The sequence below is a fragment of the Temnothorax curvispinosus genome, unplaced genomic scaffold (genome assembly GCF_003070985.1).
Source record: "Temnothorax curvispinosus isolate PA1 unplaced genomic scaffold, ASM307098v1 QBEX01001437.1, whole genome shotgun sequence".
In the NCBI taxonomy this organism is placed as follows: domain Eukaryota; kingdom Metazoa; phylum Arthropoda; class Insecta; order Hymenoptera; family Formicidae; genus Temnothorax; species Temnothorax curvispinosus.
The window spans coordinates 1-18,353 of NW_020211217.1; the positions used below are offsets into that span (position 1 = coordinate 1).

Here is an 18,353-nt window from a genome sequence, read left to right on the forward strand (position 1 = left end):
CCATGATGTAAAAGACATGTGTAGCAAGTCCAAGGATGCGCAATAGTCATTTTCTTTGACCAATCAAAAACTGGTCAGAGATGCGAGGAGGAACATATGGTTTCTCCCATGGTAGAAGACAGATATTATTATTTATAGTCGTTGCGCACATTTTGTAATAAAGATTCGTAAATAAATCTCTCTACCGTAAAACATAAATATATATTTATTAATAAATTATAAAACATAATTATAACTTATAAGTCAAACATACCAGAATATCAAATTTATTAGATTTACTGATCAAATTTACTGCCATAATTTTTTTAGATATTATATGTAATGTATTAGTTGCTTTCTCCATTTACATCAAAACTCAGATAATTCTCACTTGTGACGTCATTCTGTCTTTATTATTCATTAATTGCCAAAAAAATAGAACGACCTCACATGTGAGAATTATCTGAGTTTTGATGTAAATGGAAAGTACCTATTGGCTGCGTTTTGCCGAACCTCTGCTTAGCTAAGCGCAAAGATATCTTAAGATATCTTATAATAAACTCAAGGCGATTTTAAATATATAAGATAGTGTCAGGAAAATTGTTCTTACAGTTTGCAATACAATAATTTCTGTATACTTCTTCATTAATAATATGTTTTTCAATTCCTTATTCGACATATTTAATCTTCCTTTACTACTTATTAATCAATGTAGAAATTGTTTTTTTATCATCAATTTATTATGTATTACATATTTTTATTAATTTATGAGTTTTCGTATTATATTTACAAATTTTTTAATTTTGTTTGCATTCTTGTCACGAACCTTGACATAATGCTACATTTGAATGTGGCGCGATGTTCCGGACCAAAATTTGATTAGCTGTCGTATTCTTCGGCCGCCGTTATGCGCAATGGGCGCGTTCAGCAGACCAAGCTGCTGAGTAGCAGTCGAACGTGATTGGCTCTTACTTTTAGAACCAACCAATCAACGCAGAGTGTTGATAAGACGAACTCAATAGTTGTGTTTGCTGAACGCGGCCAATGCTACCTTCTACATCATGGGAGCAACGACAACGATCCTTCGCGGAGTAGTCAAATCGGGAGTTGCGGAGCAAACTTCTAGTGACTGACAAATGTACCGTTTTTCGCGCGGCGCTTTGGCGGCCCTGAGAGCGGAACCGCACTGAAGTAGGTCGTAAACCGTGGACCGTGGACGCAGAACGAGGGAGGGTTGGCGCGGCCCGGTTATTTGGACACGTTTATGGTTATCAAGTTTGACAATAAACATCGGGCGGTCCTGTATGACACGGAGTTAACGATACGTCAGCATGGGTGAGTCGAGAGCGCACGATTTCCCGGGATGCCGCGCATTTATTCCGCGAAAAAGGCGAATATGGTCGGCGCGACTCCGACTACCGAGTTTGTCCCGTCACGCGGAGAGAAAGAGAGAGAGAGAGAGAGAGTGAGATCCTGACGATATCTCTCGTTACAGGTGGGTTGCTCAGTTACTTTCGTAACCTGCTCGGCAGCCGCGAGATGCGGATCCTGATTCTCGGCCTGGACGGCGCCGGCAAAACCACGATTTTGTACAGGTTCGCATTGACGGTTCCGCTCACCTCCGATCACTGGCTGTCATCCGTGTGTTTACACGGTGCATCTATTACTATAGTCACTTTAGGCGATTTTTAGCGTGACTCTGATATAGCAACCAAAGTTGCCAAAGTGTGCCAAACTGTATCAGAACATTTTTTGCGTGTAATTTAGTAATTTGGTAATTTTGTGGTATAGCCGTTTTGGTACCTAGTTTGTAATACCATGCTAAACCAAATAATGAAGCAGGATACTTGTTGCAAATATGTGCCAAATATAACACAAATAGATGTATAAACAATGTATTTTACATATTTATTTTGTAAAATTTATCTTAGACTCGGTATTTCAATCACAGTTATCCTATAAGCACAAGTTTTGAGTTTGCACATATAGAAAAGAACCAGTATGTTTTAGCATAGTGTTGCGGTACTTATTAACAGAATAAGCTCCACCTCTATCAATGGCAACCTTGATATATGTACCAAACAATCGTCTAAAAATTGTCTAACTTACAGATCATTGTTATCTTTATATCTTTGGCACCATTTTAAACAATTTTTGCATGCAATTAAATATTAATATTATCACCGACAAGAGACTATTAAAGATCGACAGTCTTATGGAAGTTTGTGTAACTGTTAAAATTTAGATGACTCATAATGTACTGATCTTGTGATTTATTATTATCCCATTGTTTTGTAGACATGTACATACATATATATATTTAGGATTCAATAATATTCAATTTCCATTTAAAACTGCAATTTTATTATTATTATTCAGGTTTTATTCATTAGAAAAAAATGTAGTTTTATGGCAATATGGCAGTATATTATTGCGTCATAAATACACATTTTTAGTTATGAAACATGTATAATAATAAATCAAATTTAATATTACGTTAAGAACTAATTATCGAGTTATTTATGTTAGTAATCAAAAAACTTACGTTTATTATCGATAATATTGATATTCTTCAATTATCTTTAGGCTCCCTAAACCCCATGAGTCATGATATGAGTCATGATAGTTTGCCTAGGATTAGTGCTTTTTAGTAGTAACATTTGTCGGTAACATTATGAGTATTATATATTTTATGTTTCTATGATATAAATTTCCAAATATATATACTTGAATATGTTACATGCTATCGTGACAATAATGAGAGATAAATATATATTCAATAAATTTCAACCATGAAATGTGCTATAAGCAAAATTCTTTAGCCAATTGCTTATTAGGTTACAGGTAGGCGAAGTAGTAACCACAATACCAACCATAGGGTTCAATGTAGAACAAGTTACTTACAAAAATTTAAAGTTCCAAGTCTGGGATCTCGGTGGTCAGACGAGTATACGGTACGTTGAGCTTGTATATGTGGGAAAATTAATCCCAGAGTTTATAAATAAGACTCTATCCTAAATTTTAATGATGCATATGCGTATATTGTTAAAATATATTTTAAATATTTGCTTTCAGACCATACTGGAGGTGTTACTATTCCAATACAGATGCGATAATTTACGTGGTAGATTCGGCAGACAGAGATAGAATAGGCATATCAAAGGATGAATTAATTCTCATGTTACAAGTAATATTGCTTGTTGAATTAACAATCTTGCATTTTTTAAATAGAAAAAGATCTTTATTTCAATACTTTTTATGCTATAATTAACAATTTTTTTAAAAATATGTATTCAGAACGTATCTTTCATTTAAATAGGAAGAAGAGTTACAAGGCGCAATCTTGGTGGTACTGGCGAATAAACAGGATATGGCGGGATGTCTTAGTGTCGCAGAGGTCCATCAAGCGCTCGGATTGGACGCTCTCAAAAACAGAACCTTCCAAATATTTAAGACTTCCGCGACGAAAGGCGAAGGACTGGACCAAGCTATGGACTGGTTGTCGAACGCGCTGCAGAGTAGAAAATGATCAATATTATGTCAGAATTATTTATATACGAGCCTTAAAAGGGGACTAGTCATACGACTGTCGCTCTAAATGTGCCGCCGGATTGCCGGGCATGCGATGTTTTGTTTATTTATTGTGATTATTGTATTTTAAATATTTTCTTTACAATTTACAGCGAGAATATTCGAGGAATCACTGTACTTTTTCATAACGCTGAACACAATGATAAGGGGATCATTTTATCTTTCTATGTAATTTAAAATAAACTTAGAGGATTCTTTCGACTTAGATTTTTTGCATTAATAGGTATCTCGTACGCTATTTCTACGCGTAACGTCTAATTAATAATTTTATTAAAATAATTGTCCCGCTATTCATTTAATATTGACGATAATTGAACTTGATATTGGAATTATAAATTGTAATGGGAACACAAGTATATTGGTATCAAATATGCAACACGATTACCAAACAAAAGAATAAATATTCGAAAAAAATTTAAACTCATCAAATAAGAATGCTTCAAAACATTTAGATCGTATACACATTATACATAATATGCTGTCATCTTGATGTATCTTAAATTGTATAAAATGCTTTTTTTCAATACGAGTAAAACGAATTAAAATAAAACTTAAATTGGAATAAGATACAAATGCAACACACCATACTAGCATTTATAAAAATTGTTACACATTATAAACAAGATAAAATTCTCTGCTGCGAAATAATTGCGTTGGTTTAGAAGTGATGACTATCTTTAAGTATATAACACAAGTTTCACATCCTGAATTAAATTCTAATTTAACAGAATTTTTACCGCTTGGCGGCAATTATACCAAATGATAGACCGCGGTTGATATTTTCCAACGTGTGTATTTATATTTCCCGAGCAACTTACTGAATTTTAATAATTTATTTATATATCAAGAAATATATAATATAAATACTATTTCATAATAAATATTCCAACTAAACTCATTATATGTAAATAGTAGCAATTTTGTTGTTTGTAATAAGTAGTAATAGCTTTTATAAAACGAACCTACCTATGCGAGATGTGATATCGCTCTTTTCACTACCATTCCGGGACACCAAACCTTTGGATTCGTTTGATTTTTGCGGCCATGTCTATTCGAGATTTTACCCTCATGTAAAATATCGGGCAGTCACGACTAAAAATATATTTAAAAATAACTATTTTGGAGCATTTATATCGTTCATATTTACTCTCCTACATATAAATATTGAATTCAATGTTATGTAAAAATATATCCTTATTCGAAAAGAGTATTCCATATTAATACGACTAACTTGGAGCATATAACTTCTTGGTGGAGACTCCCTTGACACCTTTGGCATTCCGCCCACAATCTAGAAAACTTCTCTTCCAGTTTGTGTTGGCCCTGCAACTCATTGTGGAATAGCTCGGCCTCTTGAGGTTCGCAATGCTTGCATACCGCCTTGTCGGCCCTGTCCGGTGGTAAAACAGCTTTACAGCCCAAACAGGTCTCCTTTTTACGTGTGAAAGCAGCGAGTGCTCCAACTTGCGAGGTGGCGATGCATCTGGTGCGCGTGTGATCTCCTTTCAGGAGAAGCGATTCAGCCTTCTCGCCGAGGATAGGTTCAAAGATACGTACAAGAGGTTTCGCCAATTGGTTCTCCAGATAATAGGTCGTGTCTATTGGGATACTATTCTGCAATGCATACACGGGATCCTCCGCCTTCTGATATGCTGGTGTGCCTTTAGCTGCGCTTGTAAACACATACGCGACTCGGTCACCGAGTTTCGGCGCGTTTCCGGCATCTCGTTTCTTCATTTTCGCCGCCAGCTCAACGTGCGCTTGCTTCGCCGCGTAATCTGTCTTCGTCAGTTCCTTCGTGATGACTAATTGAGATAGATCGATACGATTGCATAGAAGATCGCTAATGACCTGTTTGGCATAATCCAGGGCGGCCTTTGGATTTCTGTAACGTTATGTTACAATTACTTATTGCTTATTCATAACATAAATACGCACGACTTGGATGAAGCACGAAGGAAGAAATAATGTACCTTTCGATAAGCAATATTTGCAAACAGGTATTCATCATGTTTGCTACCAATGGACAATTATCTCTGCGCACCGTTTCGAGACCTTTGCAATCCATTTTGTCATATTTATCGGGTTTCGTAAAATACAGGCCAGCATAACGTTTCTTGTTGATTAAGAGATACGGAAAATACACTTTCTCAAACTCCAGATTTATAGGCTTGATGAATTTAGACGTCACGTAATCGGCCGCCTCTCTACCGAGTTCCATTGCATCTTCTATAGATTTTACGCCAAACTTTACCATCACGGAATCCGTGTCGCCGTATATGACTGTCGCATCGTTTTTGTATCCATTTTCTACTCGAAAGCGATCCTCCACTGCTTGCTTTGTTAGTTCTATCATAGTGCGTCCATAAGCGGTAACGCTCTGCAATTATAATTATTATAATATATTCTATATTTTCCATTAAATATTTCGCAATGCTCTTTTTGTTAAATATGTTTCGAAGAATATCAATAACTTACAGCAGATATTTCCAAGCATGGTAATTTTCCCATCTGCGCACCCGTGAAACCATACACAGAATTTGCCGACACTTTCAAAGCGTATTGCCTACCATCGAGTACTTTTTGCTTCAATGGATCCGTTTCTTGCTTTAACTCTACCTTTGCTTTTTTCCTGGCCCCCAATAGGTTTTCCAAAATCTCCGGAAGAAGCCCTTTTCTTACGGTGCTTTTAACAAATAATGAATTACTGGGAGTTGTGGTAATTTGGTCCTCCTGCATATTGAGTTCCTTCCTTTTAGCAATGGTTAATAACGTCGTGTAACATAAGTTATGCGCCATGATAATGCTAGGATACAAGGAACTGAAGTCTAAAGTTGCTATTGGGTCATTGTAGTACCCACGCTTAGGTTCAATGACGGTCGCTCCTTCGAATTGCTCATCGGTACCGTGGCCCTGATGCGTTGGCAGCAAGTAATCCTTTTCCCTGGTCTAACAACATTAACAGAAATGATTAATCATGAATATCAAGACAATCACTTCTTTCTTTAATTATGTAAATTTATTACCTTACGTAGAAGTTGAGAAACAACTTTGATTTGTTGCCCGCGAGTCAATAAGCTAGAAATGGATACTCCCGTAACTCTTGCCATTTCCATATAGATAATAATACACATTAGTTTGTCCAATAATCTAAGTGGTAAGTAGGCATCTTTCAAACAATATACAGCGAGACGTCGACGTGTCTGTGCATTTCCGTTTTGTAATCCCGTAATATCCTTATGCTGGACATCTTCTTTTTGTTCTTGAAGGAAATGATACGATACCGCGTTTAGAGTGTAAGATCTCAGTTTGTAATCTCGGACCAATACCTAAAAAATACATATTTTTATTAAAGCTGTGATACAACAGAAAGAATCGTGTTCATATATGAATTTCTTTACCAGTAATAAATCGAACGGAACTCTTCCTTCAAAATTAATCGATTTGTTCTCACGACGACCCATCTGTTTACTCTGCAGCACATGATCCTTGATCACAGACTTTATATTTTTTATTCGACCGAGGAAGTTGAAATTCTTAACATTGAGATGTTGCGCACGATTAATCAGATACGGGAAGTCAAAATTGTTTATATTATATCCCGTAAAAATGTCAGGATCTAATTGTCGCACAAAGTCGGCCCATTTCTTGCAAAAGAAAATAACACCATTAATAAACAATTGATGTAATCGGATACTTTTCCTACGTTTTAATTAGCTTACCTCCAACATTAAACTTTCCTTGTCAAAGCTTAGAACCTGCGAACCGACGATAGGCGCACAAGTATCGAGGGTAAAAATATTTCTTAAAAATGGTTCAGGCTCGCCCTGTCTTATAACCATATTAGCAATTTGTATCACAGGGTCATGTTTCGCTTCCGGAAAGATACCTGTAGAAAAGATAATTAAATTCACGCGGTAAAGGGCATTACAGTAACAAAAAAGAGAAGAAAAAATACAATAATTACCTTCGCGTCCAGCGCACTCGATATCGAAACTGAGAATTCTGAATGGAGCTATTTTTGACCATTCTCCTTCCGGAACATGAGCTATAAAAGTATCCCATGCAATATCTACTTCCAATTGGCATCGTGTAGTTAGTTCCAACATGTGTCCATATTGGCCACGTAATTTCCAGCTTCCCGGTGTTAACTCAATCCAACAACAACCGACAACTGACGTATCAGCCATAAACCTTGCGTTTAAATGATCAAATATAAATTTATTAAAATTTTGATAAAAACGTAACGTATAGAAATAATACAGAGCGCTACGTTTACACTACCTGATATCGAAATCGATGTTACTTTCAAATGCTTGATAGTGATAATTAAATGCGGTATAAATCGTATCTCGTTCTAATAATCTTCTGCAAGCTGCTATCAATCTTGGGACTGCCACTGTAATTTTCAAAAACGGCAATTTGTCATTTCCTCCGTATCCATACACCGATTGTTTATAGACCAATTCGACTGCCAGGATGGCGTCTTGTATGTTATCTGGATTTGATTTCATATCTCTCTTCACAGCTTGATTAAGAGCCTCCTGTATTGAAAAAATTCTTATGTCAATTACTTATTCTCAGATTAACGCAAAGGAAAGAAATTTTTCTATTACAATAAACATACTTTAAATGGCCTACAGTGATTGTTTGTGAAATTCGATGGAGCCGATACAAACAGATATGGACAAAAACCATGGACGTGACAACAGACGGAATTTCCTAGCTCCGTAACGCCAAACATCCTCATTATTGGTACAGGTCCTACCTTACTGCCTGGCATTCCCGGAAGGGGTTTACCTACATACAAATTTTTCAATATTAGTATTTTTCTAATTGACAGAGTTGCTGTTACTTTTAACACATATTTTAAAAATATATTATTACCTATATAATGGTCAATTTCAATTTGCTGGAATGTCAATGTATCAACTTGTGGATTCAAAGGTGGCGGAGGAGCCCTGCTCCATTTTGCAGATGTATTTTCTTGTTCAGGTCCCTGTGTGCATAAAAGAGAATTATTAATAAATAATATAAACTATAAATGGTATATGTTTAAAATGGTATATGTTTAAAAGGAAATTAATTTTGTATTGTAAAAAATATGATTTTACTTCTCCGATTAACAGAGTCTCGTCTAGAAAATCATCATCTGCAAGATCCATAATGGCCAGTTCAGCTTCAAACGAACTAGGTTTCTCTTCATTTTCATCTCTGTTCGACAAAATTAAGACATTTCAAAATTTGTTGTATTACAAAGAAAAATTTGATAAAGTTATTAATATTCATATTTTAAATAGCAGTAGTTAAATGTAAAAAATTTATTGAAAGAGTAGAATAATAAAAACAATTAGTATTTGTTTAGATTTAATGTATATATATATATATATATATATATATATATATATATACAATAAATCTAATTTATATATATGTAAATAGAGAGAAAACACATCTTGGAAATAAACTCTAATTCAGATTTAAATAAACAGATATAAAACATACGTATATCCATTCAATCAAATGATATAAAGTATAAATTAACTTAGTGAAAAACTATCATGAAAAACTGTTGTTAATAACGAAATATAATGAGGACAGAAGTGAGGTTAACAAGTTCAATAGTGAAATGAATGATTACCTAAATTTGGGCTTCTTCGGCGCCGAAGGTGCCGAAAACGGTTTTCGATTTACTTTACTCATTTCTCTCGTTGTGACACGTAATATTTATACGAAAAAAACACAAAGCAAGGAGCCGCAAAGCTCCTACGATACGAAGAAAGGCGGGAACGGTTTTGGCCTCAATGGCCCCGGTTGATTTTACTATGATTTACTACACTACCGCCAGTACATCCATTTTCAAAATTGGTACTACGTAGCCACGTTCATTTTCCGACACTGCCGATAAAACATCATTCTGGTGCGCGTCCGCGTTTACATTGGTCGCGTTCAGCAGACCACAAGCCGCTCAGTAGCAATCGAACGTGATTGGCTCTTACTTTTAGAACCAACCAATCGAGGCAGGGTGTCGATAAGACATACTCAACAGTTGTGCAACAGTTGTGTCTGCTAAACGCGCTCATTTACAAATGTACATATGTATGTATGTATGAATGTACATACAAAAAATTCATTATAATTGTGTCTAACAAATTTTAATTTGGAAATATTAAAGGCCGACTCACAAATAATTTCAATCAAATAATAATATAACAACAGTACCTACAAATTAGTGTCTCAATTCAAAAATAAATTTCTAAACTACATAATAATAAGAGGAAAATTAAAATTTTCACTATTCTACATTTTTATTATTTTAATCAATATATAGTATAATAGGTATATTCGTTCAAAGAAAAGCCACGCAAATGACCAATTTTGCTGCTCACACGTCACTGACGTTGTCATAAAATGATGACACAGGCTCGAAATGTCAAATTTAAAGCAAAAAAAACTTGCGCAGAATACATAAATCAATTCTGTAGGTGACGCGTTTACACGTACAGCACGTAATTAATAATGAATTGGCGAAAATTTTGGCTGGGAGTGATGGACGAAAATGCGAACGAGATCGAAACGGATACGAACGACGAAGTTAGTGAAAGCGACGATGAAACTGTCTCGACGGAAAAGAGTTCCAGGAATATCGGTGCTTCTTCTCCTAAACTATTTTACAAGTGGCTGCCAGAGAAATGTCTCAAATTCTGCTTCTTGTTGCTTAACAGCGTGGCCCTCGTAAGTTTTCAAAAATGGATGTTTCGCCAGAAGTTTCCAACATGCAATTTTTATAGGTTCAGAAATGAGAATAATTTATAATTTCCGAATTTATTAAGCTCGCAGGTGCAACGGCGATAACGATATCTATCTGGATGTTGACTGGTGCGAATTTAACGTCTAGATTGCTCGGTCATCGGCTGTCCATGACGATTGTATTAATTCTAGGAGTTTTTGTGTCTTTTGTAGCTTTTACTGGAATTGTAGGAATCGCGAAGAAAAGAGAATATTTCATGATCGCCGTAAGTTGAATTAATAAAGACAAAACAAACATTCTAAAAGTGCATATTTTCTGTTTAAGATATAACAATTTACATCGACTTACTAATTGGAAAATTAAACGTAAAATGAAAAATTTGAAAACGGTATTTTTTCTGTCAAATATGTATATTTTATCTTTCAGTACTTAATAAGCCAATCAATCGGTCTCTGTGCCGTATTTGTGTCCCTGACAATGAGTTTCCCGTTTTTCGACAAGATTACGAAAAAGATTCGAGATGACATGTTCTACTCTATGAAAAATTATCAATCTTTAAATTGGGCTGTAGAAGAATGGGACAACACTCATAGATATGTAAGAGCTTAAATGCTTATTAATTTTTCATAATCACCAGCATAATTTTTTCGATCGTATACTTGAAATTTTTATTAATGATAATTTGTTTCAGTTAAAATGCTGTGGAATTAGAGCATCCAAAGACTGGTCGGATCATCAAATAAGCATTCCGCAAAGTTGTTGTTCTACATCAATTAAACAGGTAAAAACACAGGCTTTAAAAAATCTTATTAAAATCTTTAAAATATCTGCTGTCTAATACATGAAAGAAGGAGCAGAACTGCAGAAATATTATACGCGTAACTGAATACGACATTAAATTAAAGAAAGATAACTTATAGAGCTTAAATAACTATAGGGAACATATTAAAATAGCTTCCATCTGAAAGCTACATCCGCTCCTTAGTCATGGAAGAATTACGCCAGTCACGTCTTGATCCATTTTCTGCCAAGTAGCAGAAGCTTAGTGCATGTACCTACTTTTTTTTTCATGCCGGGAAATGAGTAAGTTGCGTTCACGCGCGGCACACATCCGGTCGCGCCTAATAATATCCGGATCCCTCTTACTCTTCTCGTACTTGAGAATCTTCTCTTTTTCCTGTTTCTCGGAAGTCTCTCTCTCTCGAGTCTCGACAGCTCGTCATAATTTCCAGCCGGTCAACTGCAATAAACTACTTCATCAGTAGATTATTCCCAGACGGTCGATATATAAGCGATATAAATTAAACAAGTTAATGAAACATCGTATTTACTCGACGATCATAATTACGATTATTAAATACACTAATATTATTAATTCGCTTTAATCCGCATTTATTTAATTGTTAAATAAATATATTATCCAATATCCAATATCAGCGGCAAATTTATAACATGAAACGGATATATAACCGTCGTATCGTTAATTTGGAAATAAATAACAATTTAATACGGAATTCGCACAGGGTTGATTTATCCGATTTATCTGACCGATTTTCAGTGCCTGCACATGACAGAGGACGTGTCTTATAAATCTGGATGCTTAAAAGGGGCCGTAGTGCTATTAAAATCGTACGTTCAGACCGCCTCTATTTCCACGCTTGTCATATTTCCACTTCTGGTAAATCAAAGCTCATTACTCTCTCTCTCGCCTTCGTGTGTATTTGATAAGAAAAGAATCAAGAGAATTATTCACATTTCACAGTTAATTAGCGTGCTTTTAGCGCTCAGTTTACGAAAGGGATTGAAGACGAATCGTTCGACGAGGGACGAAGCGATCTATTTGTGAAGACATCGGAGGGTGAAACGTGACTTAGAAGTGAATGACAAGTCCGGTGAAACGTTTTCCCGTTTTTTATTATCATATATAGATCATATATTTTCTGAAAACACTTAATATATTGTACTTAAGATAGTAATATTGTAAGTTTATTGGACAATGCTGGTTGGATCGCCGTCTGCCGCGTGGCAGTGGTTCAAGTGGAAAAGTCCGTAAATTACTCACTTCCGGCGTTTCTACGATGATCATCAAATCGGGGATGTGTTTTCAACACGCGGAGGAAAAGGGGGAGGGGAGAGAGGCGAAAAAATACATTTATAAAAATTGCTCGTGACCATCGTAACGCTCTCTCGTTTACGGGAAGGGTTCAAATGGAAGGGGGAGACGGGGGAGGGCAGTGTTTGATCGGATAGCGGGCGGGATGAGTTTCTTCCTTTTTCTTTTCTTTCCCTACAATAAGATGATGGAGCGTCTTACATGAAATCGATTGCCTGTCGATGCGAAATATTGACGTAGTGATAATTCAAACGCGCGCGATGCACCCGTCTTTTTCCTCTCCATTTATCCTCTCCTCTGAATTATATCGTTAAACGACCGCGGCAGTCGACACCGCGTTTTTGCGTATGGCTGTGTGCGTGTATGACTGTGTTACGTATTTTGTATATATGCTTTTATACATATATATGTCCTGTACTCGTGTACGGGATGTATGACGGATCTAGCTGCGGGAAATGGGGGGAGTGAAGGGGGACAAGGCTCTGGGCGCAGTTTCAGGCAGGTTCCCATCCAATTACAGATATATTATATCATAGCAAACATCGTGACTATTTACAATAAATACAGTTGATTAGGTTATATAAATAAAATATATATAATATCGTATCGTTAGGTTTAGGTTTACAGCAACACGTGACAGTAAACAATTAGATCAGCGGCAAAGTAGCGTAATCTATCTAGGGTAGTGGTCGTAGTAGCTTTTTAGCGTGGCTGACTCTTTTCCGTTTCGCCTTTCGCGCTCGCTTTTATCTTCGGATATCTCTCATTTTCACGCTCTCCTTCTTTCTTCCTTTCTTTCGTTCTCGCATCTTTAACTTCCGTCACGTTTTCCGGAATTCCGAATTCTTCTCCCCCCCCCCTCGATCCCTTATTTTTTTCGGCGTGGAGTCGCGCTCGAGAACCAATCGCGCCGCAAATGCGTGGATCGACGGTTAACTGCTATAATTGGCCACTCTAGCTCCTCTCGCGTGTACGTATATATATATCTTCTCAATATATTCATATATATTTATAATTTATTTATTTATCTCACATAATCATTATTTCTTCGCGCGTTCTACTTCGTTTCTTTTTTTATTTATTTATTTATTTAGAGAAGTACGTGGAGTTTGTCGCGATCCCCCGCGGGCGGTCGCGGGGGGACGAACGAGTCTGGAACGAGTTCGCAAAAACGAGAGATGAAACTTCACGGAAGTTAGAGAGTGAATTCTTTTTTTTTTTCTAATATTACAATCGCGTGAGACGGGGTCGGACCTCGAGTCGAGTTTTAGGGGGCCCTGCCCGTGTACGACATGTATACGCGGCTACCTGGCCCGCTCATTAATTTGACACGTGATATTTAAAAAATAGTCGATTCTTCTTGAACGCACCGTTGCCGGATCACAACAGCGGATATTAATACGGTTAAAGATCAAGAGTGTTGAGGGACAGTGTGAGGGGAGCAGATGTGAGGGGGTTGGCTGGCCAAAGGGGAAACGATGAGTGTTTAGATGTGCACGAATGTCGAAGCACTCCTGTTTCGCTTATCTAGAGAGGTCAGAAGCCCTCGGAAGATTAAACGGAAATTACCCTCAAATATTACCCTCGCGAAATTACCACCCCTGCTGAAAGGAGAGACGGCAGCTGCCTCATTATTACAATTACAGTCACTGGATAGAGTTATATTCGACACAGCCGAGGGTTGTCGTTATTCAATAATAAATTTCAACGCGATTTTAAAGCGATTGCTTCTAAGAAATCGAATTTCAACAGTCAGAGTAAATTATTTGAGATTAATAGCTTCAAGGTTTTCGCTATTTTTATATATAAGTGCTTTCTAAAGAGAAAATTGAAATAAAGCGAGATACAATTGTGTCAAGTTACGCTTAGATAAGCGAGGGAGGAATGCGGCTCGACGATCGAGCCCCTTTCTTCGCGGCCGTCCGCGAGAAAGTTCGCGATGATGAATGCGCGCAGGGGATAGATATTCACGGCGCGATTTAGCGAGTTCCGTTCTTTCGCGTGTCGTTTCGCGCGTGCGAACGAGGGCGTGAAATGTACAAAAAGGATCGCCCTTGCGGCCTCGTCGGCACGTGCGAGCGCGCGTGCCTCTGGGTTGGAGGAGCTCGTCTTGGACCGCGATTTAAAATGGCCCAGGCAACGCGACGCCGTAAAAGAAGCTGTAAAGACAACTTATCAGAACGTTGTTTGGATGTCTTTCGAAAATCTTTTACGATTTCGCGTTGCTGGGTAGTGTAGGTCTAAACACTCGCTCGAGTTAAAAATACGTTACGAAGCTTTCCTATCTCTCTCTCTCTCTTTCACTCGTTTTCTCTCTCTCTCTCTCTCTCTCTCGCTCTCGTTCTCTCTTTCTATATTTATATATATTTATATATATATTTTTTTATACACTCAGCATATAGATAACATTTTTTTATTCTTCATCTATTCAGACAGCAATGTCGTTGTGCCACTAACTATCCATAAACGGCACCATCTCTAAAGCCGCATTGCAAAATATCAATGGCGAGTACGAACGTTCGTGGAGACGCGAACAAACAATACGTGAATACGTGCGATAAATCGACAGATCCGGGATCTTCATGAGGGCGGACGATGAAGGGAAATGAGGAAAGGGAGAAGGAGGTGGATTGGCGGGTGATAATGAGAGGGATTTCCGACGCTATAAGGGTGGTTCGATGCACGTATATGGGTTTTGTGCGCGGGGAATTTGCGCACACATACACACACTCGTACGCGCGGGGACGCGTGCATACACACACATACACATATACACAGGCGAAACGATCGTTACTTGGCGGGCAGTAATTTTGGATACACATACTTAGTACTCTCGGTGAGGAAACATAGTAAACGTCCGTTACGTTCATATCCAGCAAGCACAAATATGCGATATTGTATACGTATTATTATTTTTTTTTTTTACCGATAATGAGTTTATCCCTTTTCCGAATTTCCTTCGTTTTCCGGCTTCACACGCAGACACATCGGCTCGCACGCCCGGCTCGCATTCCTCTCCGCGATCTCCGGACGATCACGGAGGATCACCCACCGTCGATCCCGAGCGACTGACTGTCTTCCCGCACATTTGCGCGCACGACGACGCGACATAGATCCACCGATCGGCGACGATCGGGAACGCTTACGCTACGGATAGGACACATCCACATGTTAAAAATACGTTTAGTCTCGCTATTTGGTATTCGACGACCTCATGCATGCCACATCCTTGCGATCATCGCTGATTCACTCCGCCGCTCTTTCACTCACTCTCTCTCTCATTCTCGCGCCGTACAAGAAAAGCACCACTTTATAATACAAATTCGTCTTGCCCTTAATTGTCTAAAGCCGCAAACGGAATTCAAGCTCGAGACCGCACGATCGAGTCCGCACGATCGCTGGCTCCTAGTCGCTCCTCTTCGAGGACACCGTGAGGATCACCTCTCCTCCCGATTCCTCTTCCTCGGTCCTCTTCTCGCCGAGGCCATTCATGGTTGAGACACGTTTTTCGCGCCTTGCTGCCGCTCTCCGCACCGTATTCGTCACCGCGCGAATACCGTACTTGCATCACACCCGCCGTTGTTCCTTTTTTCCTATAAGTACGACGTTAAAATATCGCCGGCAGGGCAAAACACACGCGTGGCTCGTCAACGTTGTCGTCAACGGCATCGCTCCTCCCCGATTTGCACTCTCCTCGCATTTATCCTACGCCGAAGAAGGCTGCTATGTCAATGTAAAGCTATGTATTGACTAGTTTCTCTCACTCTCTCGTCGCTCTCAACAACGAATGGCCTGTTTCCTTCTTCTTCTTCTTCTTCTTCTTCTCTCCTTTCTCCTCACTCTTCGCGATAAAACTATAATTACCTTGTATCGATGCGGTTATCGTCGAGCGTGCATGATTCGCACGCGCGGCACCACGGTCCGCCGTTTACTTTAGGCCTCGAGCGCAATCTCCACGAGCTTGCTGGCCCTGCCTCTCACGATCGTCATCAGGAGACGCCACATCCAGGAATTTAATTTAAACCTGCAAGCTGGTAGTGAGCTCGAGCTGCGTCCACGTCGCGCCAAACTCCCAGAAGGAATCTCGCAAAGTTCCTCCGTCCGGTCCGGGGGATCCGATGAACACTCTCCCGATTATCATCTCCTCTCCTCTCCCGCCGTCGCTTGTAAGGCTTTCGCGGATCTGCCAATCGTGGATCGCGCTGCTGGTCCGTGGAGCGAATACTCGGTGAAACCCGCGTTCCTCCGTGTGCGCTTAACGGCTCTTACACTCTACGTACCCTATACCTCGTGTGGTATATATATTTATAATATATTATATATAATATAACGTTATAGTGTTTTTGGCATCTTTGAAATACACAAATAGACTTTGGTATAAAACTTTTTGATAGTGTTCAGTACGTTTATATATATGCGCGTGCATATATACGGACGCTGCGCTACAGCGTGCTACAGCGGCATTTTTTACCCCCCTTCGTCGACTTTCACGCGTTTCCGGTCTCTCCTCCCCTCTCTATCTCGCTCTATCTCTCCGGTGTCGCTCACTCGAAAGTCCCGCGGCTTACTGGACAATGTCCCCACGCGAGGGGACGATACGACTGATTCTCAAATCGCTCTAGCACATCTTGTCTAACCACCAGAGCTTACAGGACGGCGCGCCTCTCCTCCTGCGTCGCTTCTTGCTCGATTGGTCGACGGCCTTCTTCACGAATCTAATGTTGTAGGGGTCCTCCGCGAGCTCGGGATACTGCTGCGCGTCGTGTATGTATTCGCCCTCGTAGTTGGACGCGAGGCCGACCTTCAGGATCTCATCCTGCTCGGCGACCATCCACTCGACGGACGTGGGGGTGTTCGTTTTGAGTGCCTCGCGTTCCCGGTGCCATGCCTTCCTGATGGCGGTCGCCTTCGCGTGATGCAGTAGCCTCTGCTTCTCCTTCTCCGCCGTGGTGCCGTAGCGCAGGTTCACCACGTAGCTGGTGCCGTGTATCTTCACGTCGATCAGCGAGCTGCTGCCGCTGCCGTTCTCGTTCTCATGGAACGTCGTGTTCACCTGACCCCCTAGTCGTTTCAGCTGACCGCGATCCTCGCTGGCGCGCCAGGTCTCCTCTTTGACGAAGTAGAAGGCATCCTGCTGTGCGCTGTGCACGACGAATGTAAATGGCAGGAAGTACGAGCGATTGAACACGGATGTGAATACGTCGCCATAAATAGCGTTAGCGCTGGGCACGCTGGACACCACCGCCTGGCCGTCGGCGGTCCTCGACACTAGGATACCCTTGCCGAACGGCGGATCGGACGCCGCACCCAGACGGCTGGGTATTAACTCACTCGTGTCTTTCTTCAAGGCCGATCGCGGCGGCGCGGACAAACTCACCGCGTCTCCTGAATGCCTCTGGGCGATGTGCGCGAGGAAGCCGGACTGGACGCCCAGATTGCGCGTTCTCTTTTTCTTACCGAATATCGAGGTTCCCGGACCGAGCGCTCGCGGGACGAGGCTTTCCGGCAGCTCGTCCGGGAATAGCTGCGGCGCTAAGCTCTTCAGGTCGTATCCGAGATGCGACAGCCATGATATGTGATCTGGAAAATAAAGAAACGTCGAATGTGTATTGATACAAATCGGACTATTGGTGATATTCGGTGATCATCAGCGAACTTACCGGTTGGTTGACTTGGTCTGTCCGTGTGTCTGACGTCGATCGGATCGTTTCCGTTAAATCTATAAAGGTGTAGGTGCGTCGGTTTGTCTACGCGATCCAAAACGTTCTCCCAGAGCGGTGACATCCACTGTCCTATCAACGGGTCGTAAACCTTACCGTTTGGCATGTGAACAAGAGAGGTGACCTGTAAATAGATTATATTGTTAAAACACAAAGTATAACAAAAAGAGTTTTAAATATCGTTACATTCCTGGATAAA

General features: G+C 39.7%; 4 protein-coding genes across 11 annotated transcripts in view; 2 read left to right on the forward strand and 2 right to left on the reverse strand.

Annotated features, from left to right (window-relative positions):
* Nucleotides 1-1,074: 1,074 nt before the first annotated feature.
* LOC112463638 (ADP-ribosylation factor-like protein 1) lies at nt 1,075-3,775 on the forward strand. The gene is made up of 5 exons (XM_025030136.1): nt 1,075-1,314; nt 1,475-1,574; nt 2,817-2,933; nt 3,055-3,166; nt 3,299-3,775. The coding sequence occupies exons 1-5, from the start codon at nt 1,311-1,313 to the stop codon at nt 3,506-3,508; spliced, it is 543 nt and encodes a 180-aa protein (XP_024885904.1). The 5' UTR covers nt 1,075-1,310; the 3' UTR covers nt 3,509-3,775.
* LOC112463631 (DNA polymerase delta catalytic subunit) lies at nt 3,385-9,369 on the reverse strand. Its single transcript, XM_025030130.1, has 14 exons — nt 9,212-9,369; nt 8,685-8,784; nt 8,458-8,569; nt 8,198-8,370; nt 7,855-8,114; nt 7,538-7,764; nt 7,293-7,459; nt 6,972-7,217; nt 6,597-6,899; nt 6,049-6,519; nt 5,544-5,950; nt 4,802-5,455; nt 4,537-4,662; nt 3,385-3,490 (listed from the first exon to the last, which is right to left on the reverse strand). The coding sequence occupies exons 1-13, from the start codon at nt 9,271-9,273 to the stop codon at nt 4,566-4,568; spliced, it is 3,279 nt and encodes a 1,092-aa protein (XP_024885898.1). The 5' UTR covers nt 9,274-9,369; the 3' UTR covers nt 3,385-3,490; nt 4,537-4,565.
* Nucleotides 9,370-10,089: 720 nt separating this feature from the next.
* LOC112463645 (leukocyte surface antigen CD53-like) lies at nt 10,090-12,167 on the forward strand. Its single transcript, XM_025030146.1, has 6 exons — nt 10,090-10,305; nt 10,404-10,586; nt 10,748-10,918; nt 11,013-11,102; nt 11,880-11,999; nt 12,084-12,167. Exons 1-6 carry the CDS (start codon nt 10,090-10,092, stop codon nt 12,165-12,167), a joined length of 864 nt encoding a protein of 287 aa, XP_024885914.1.
* Nucleotides 12,168-12,216: 49 nt separating this feature from the next.
* LOC112463596 (teneurin-a) overlaps nt 12,217-18,353 on the reverse strand; it is a 332,312-nt gene continuing 326,175 nt past the window's right edge. For 7 of the 8 annotated variants that reach the window (XM_025030099.1, XM_025030082.1, XM_025030107.1 and 4 more), the window contains 2 exons: nt 18,095-18,278; nt 17,053-18,014 (listed from right to left, as the gene is read on the reverse strand). In XM_025030099.1, coding sequence (XP_024885867.1) covers nt 17,053-18,014; nt 18,095-18,278 — 1,146 coding nt within the window. Of the gene's footprint in view, nt 18,015-18,094; nt 18,279-18,353 lie in introns of all 8 variants that reach the window. The other variant, XM_025030073.1, reaches the window with a different exon arrangement.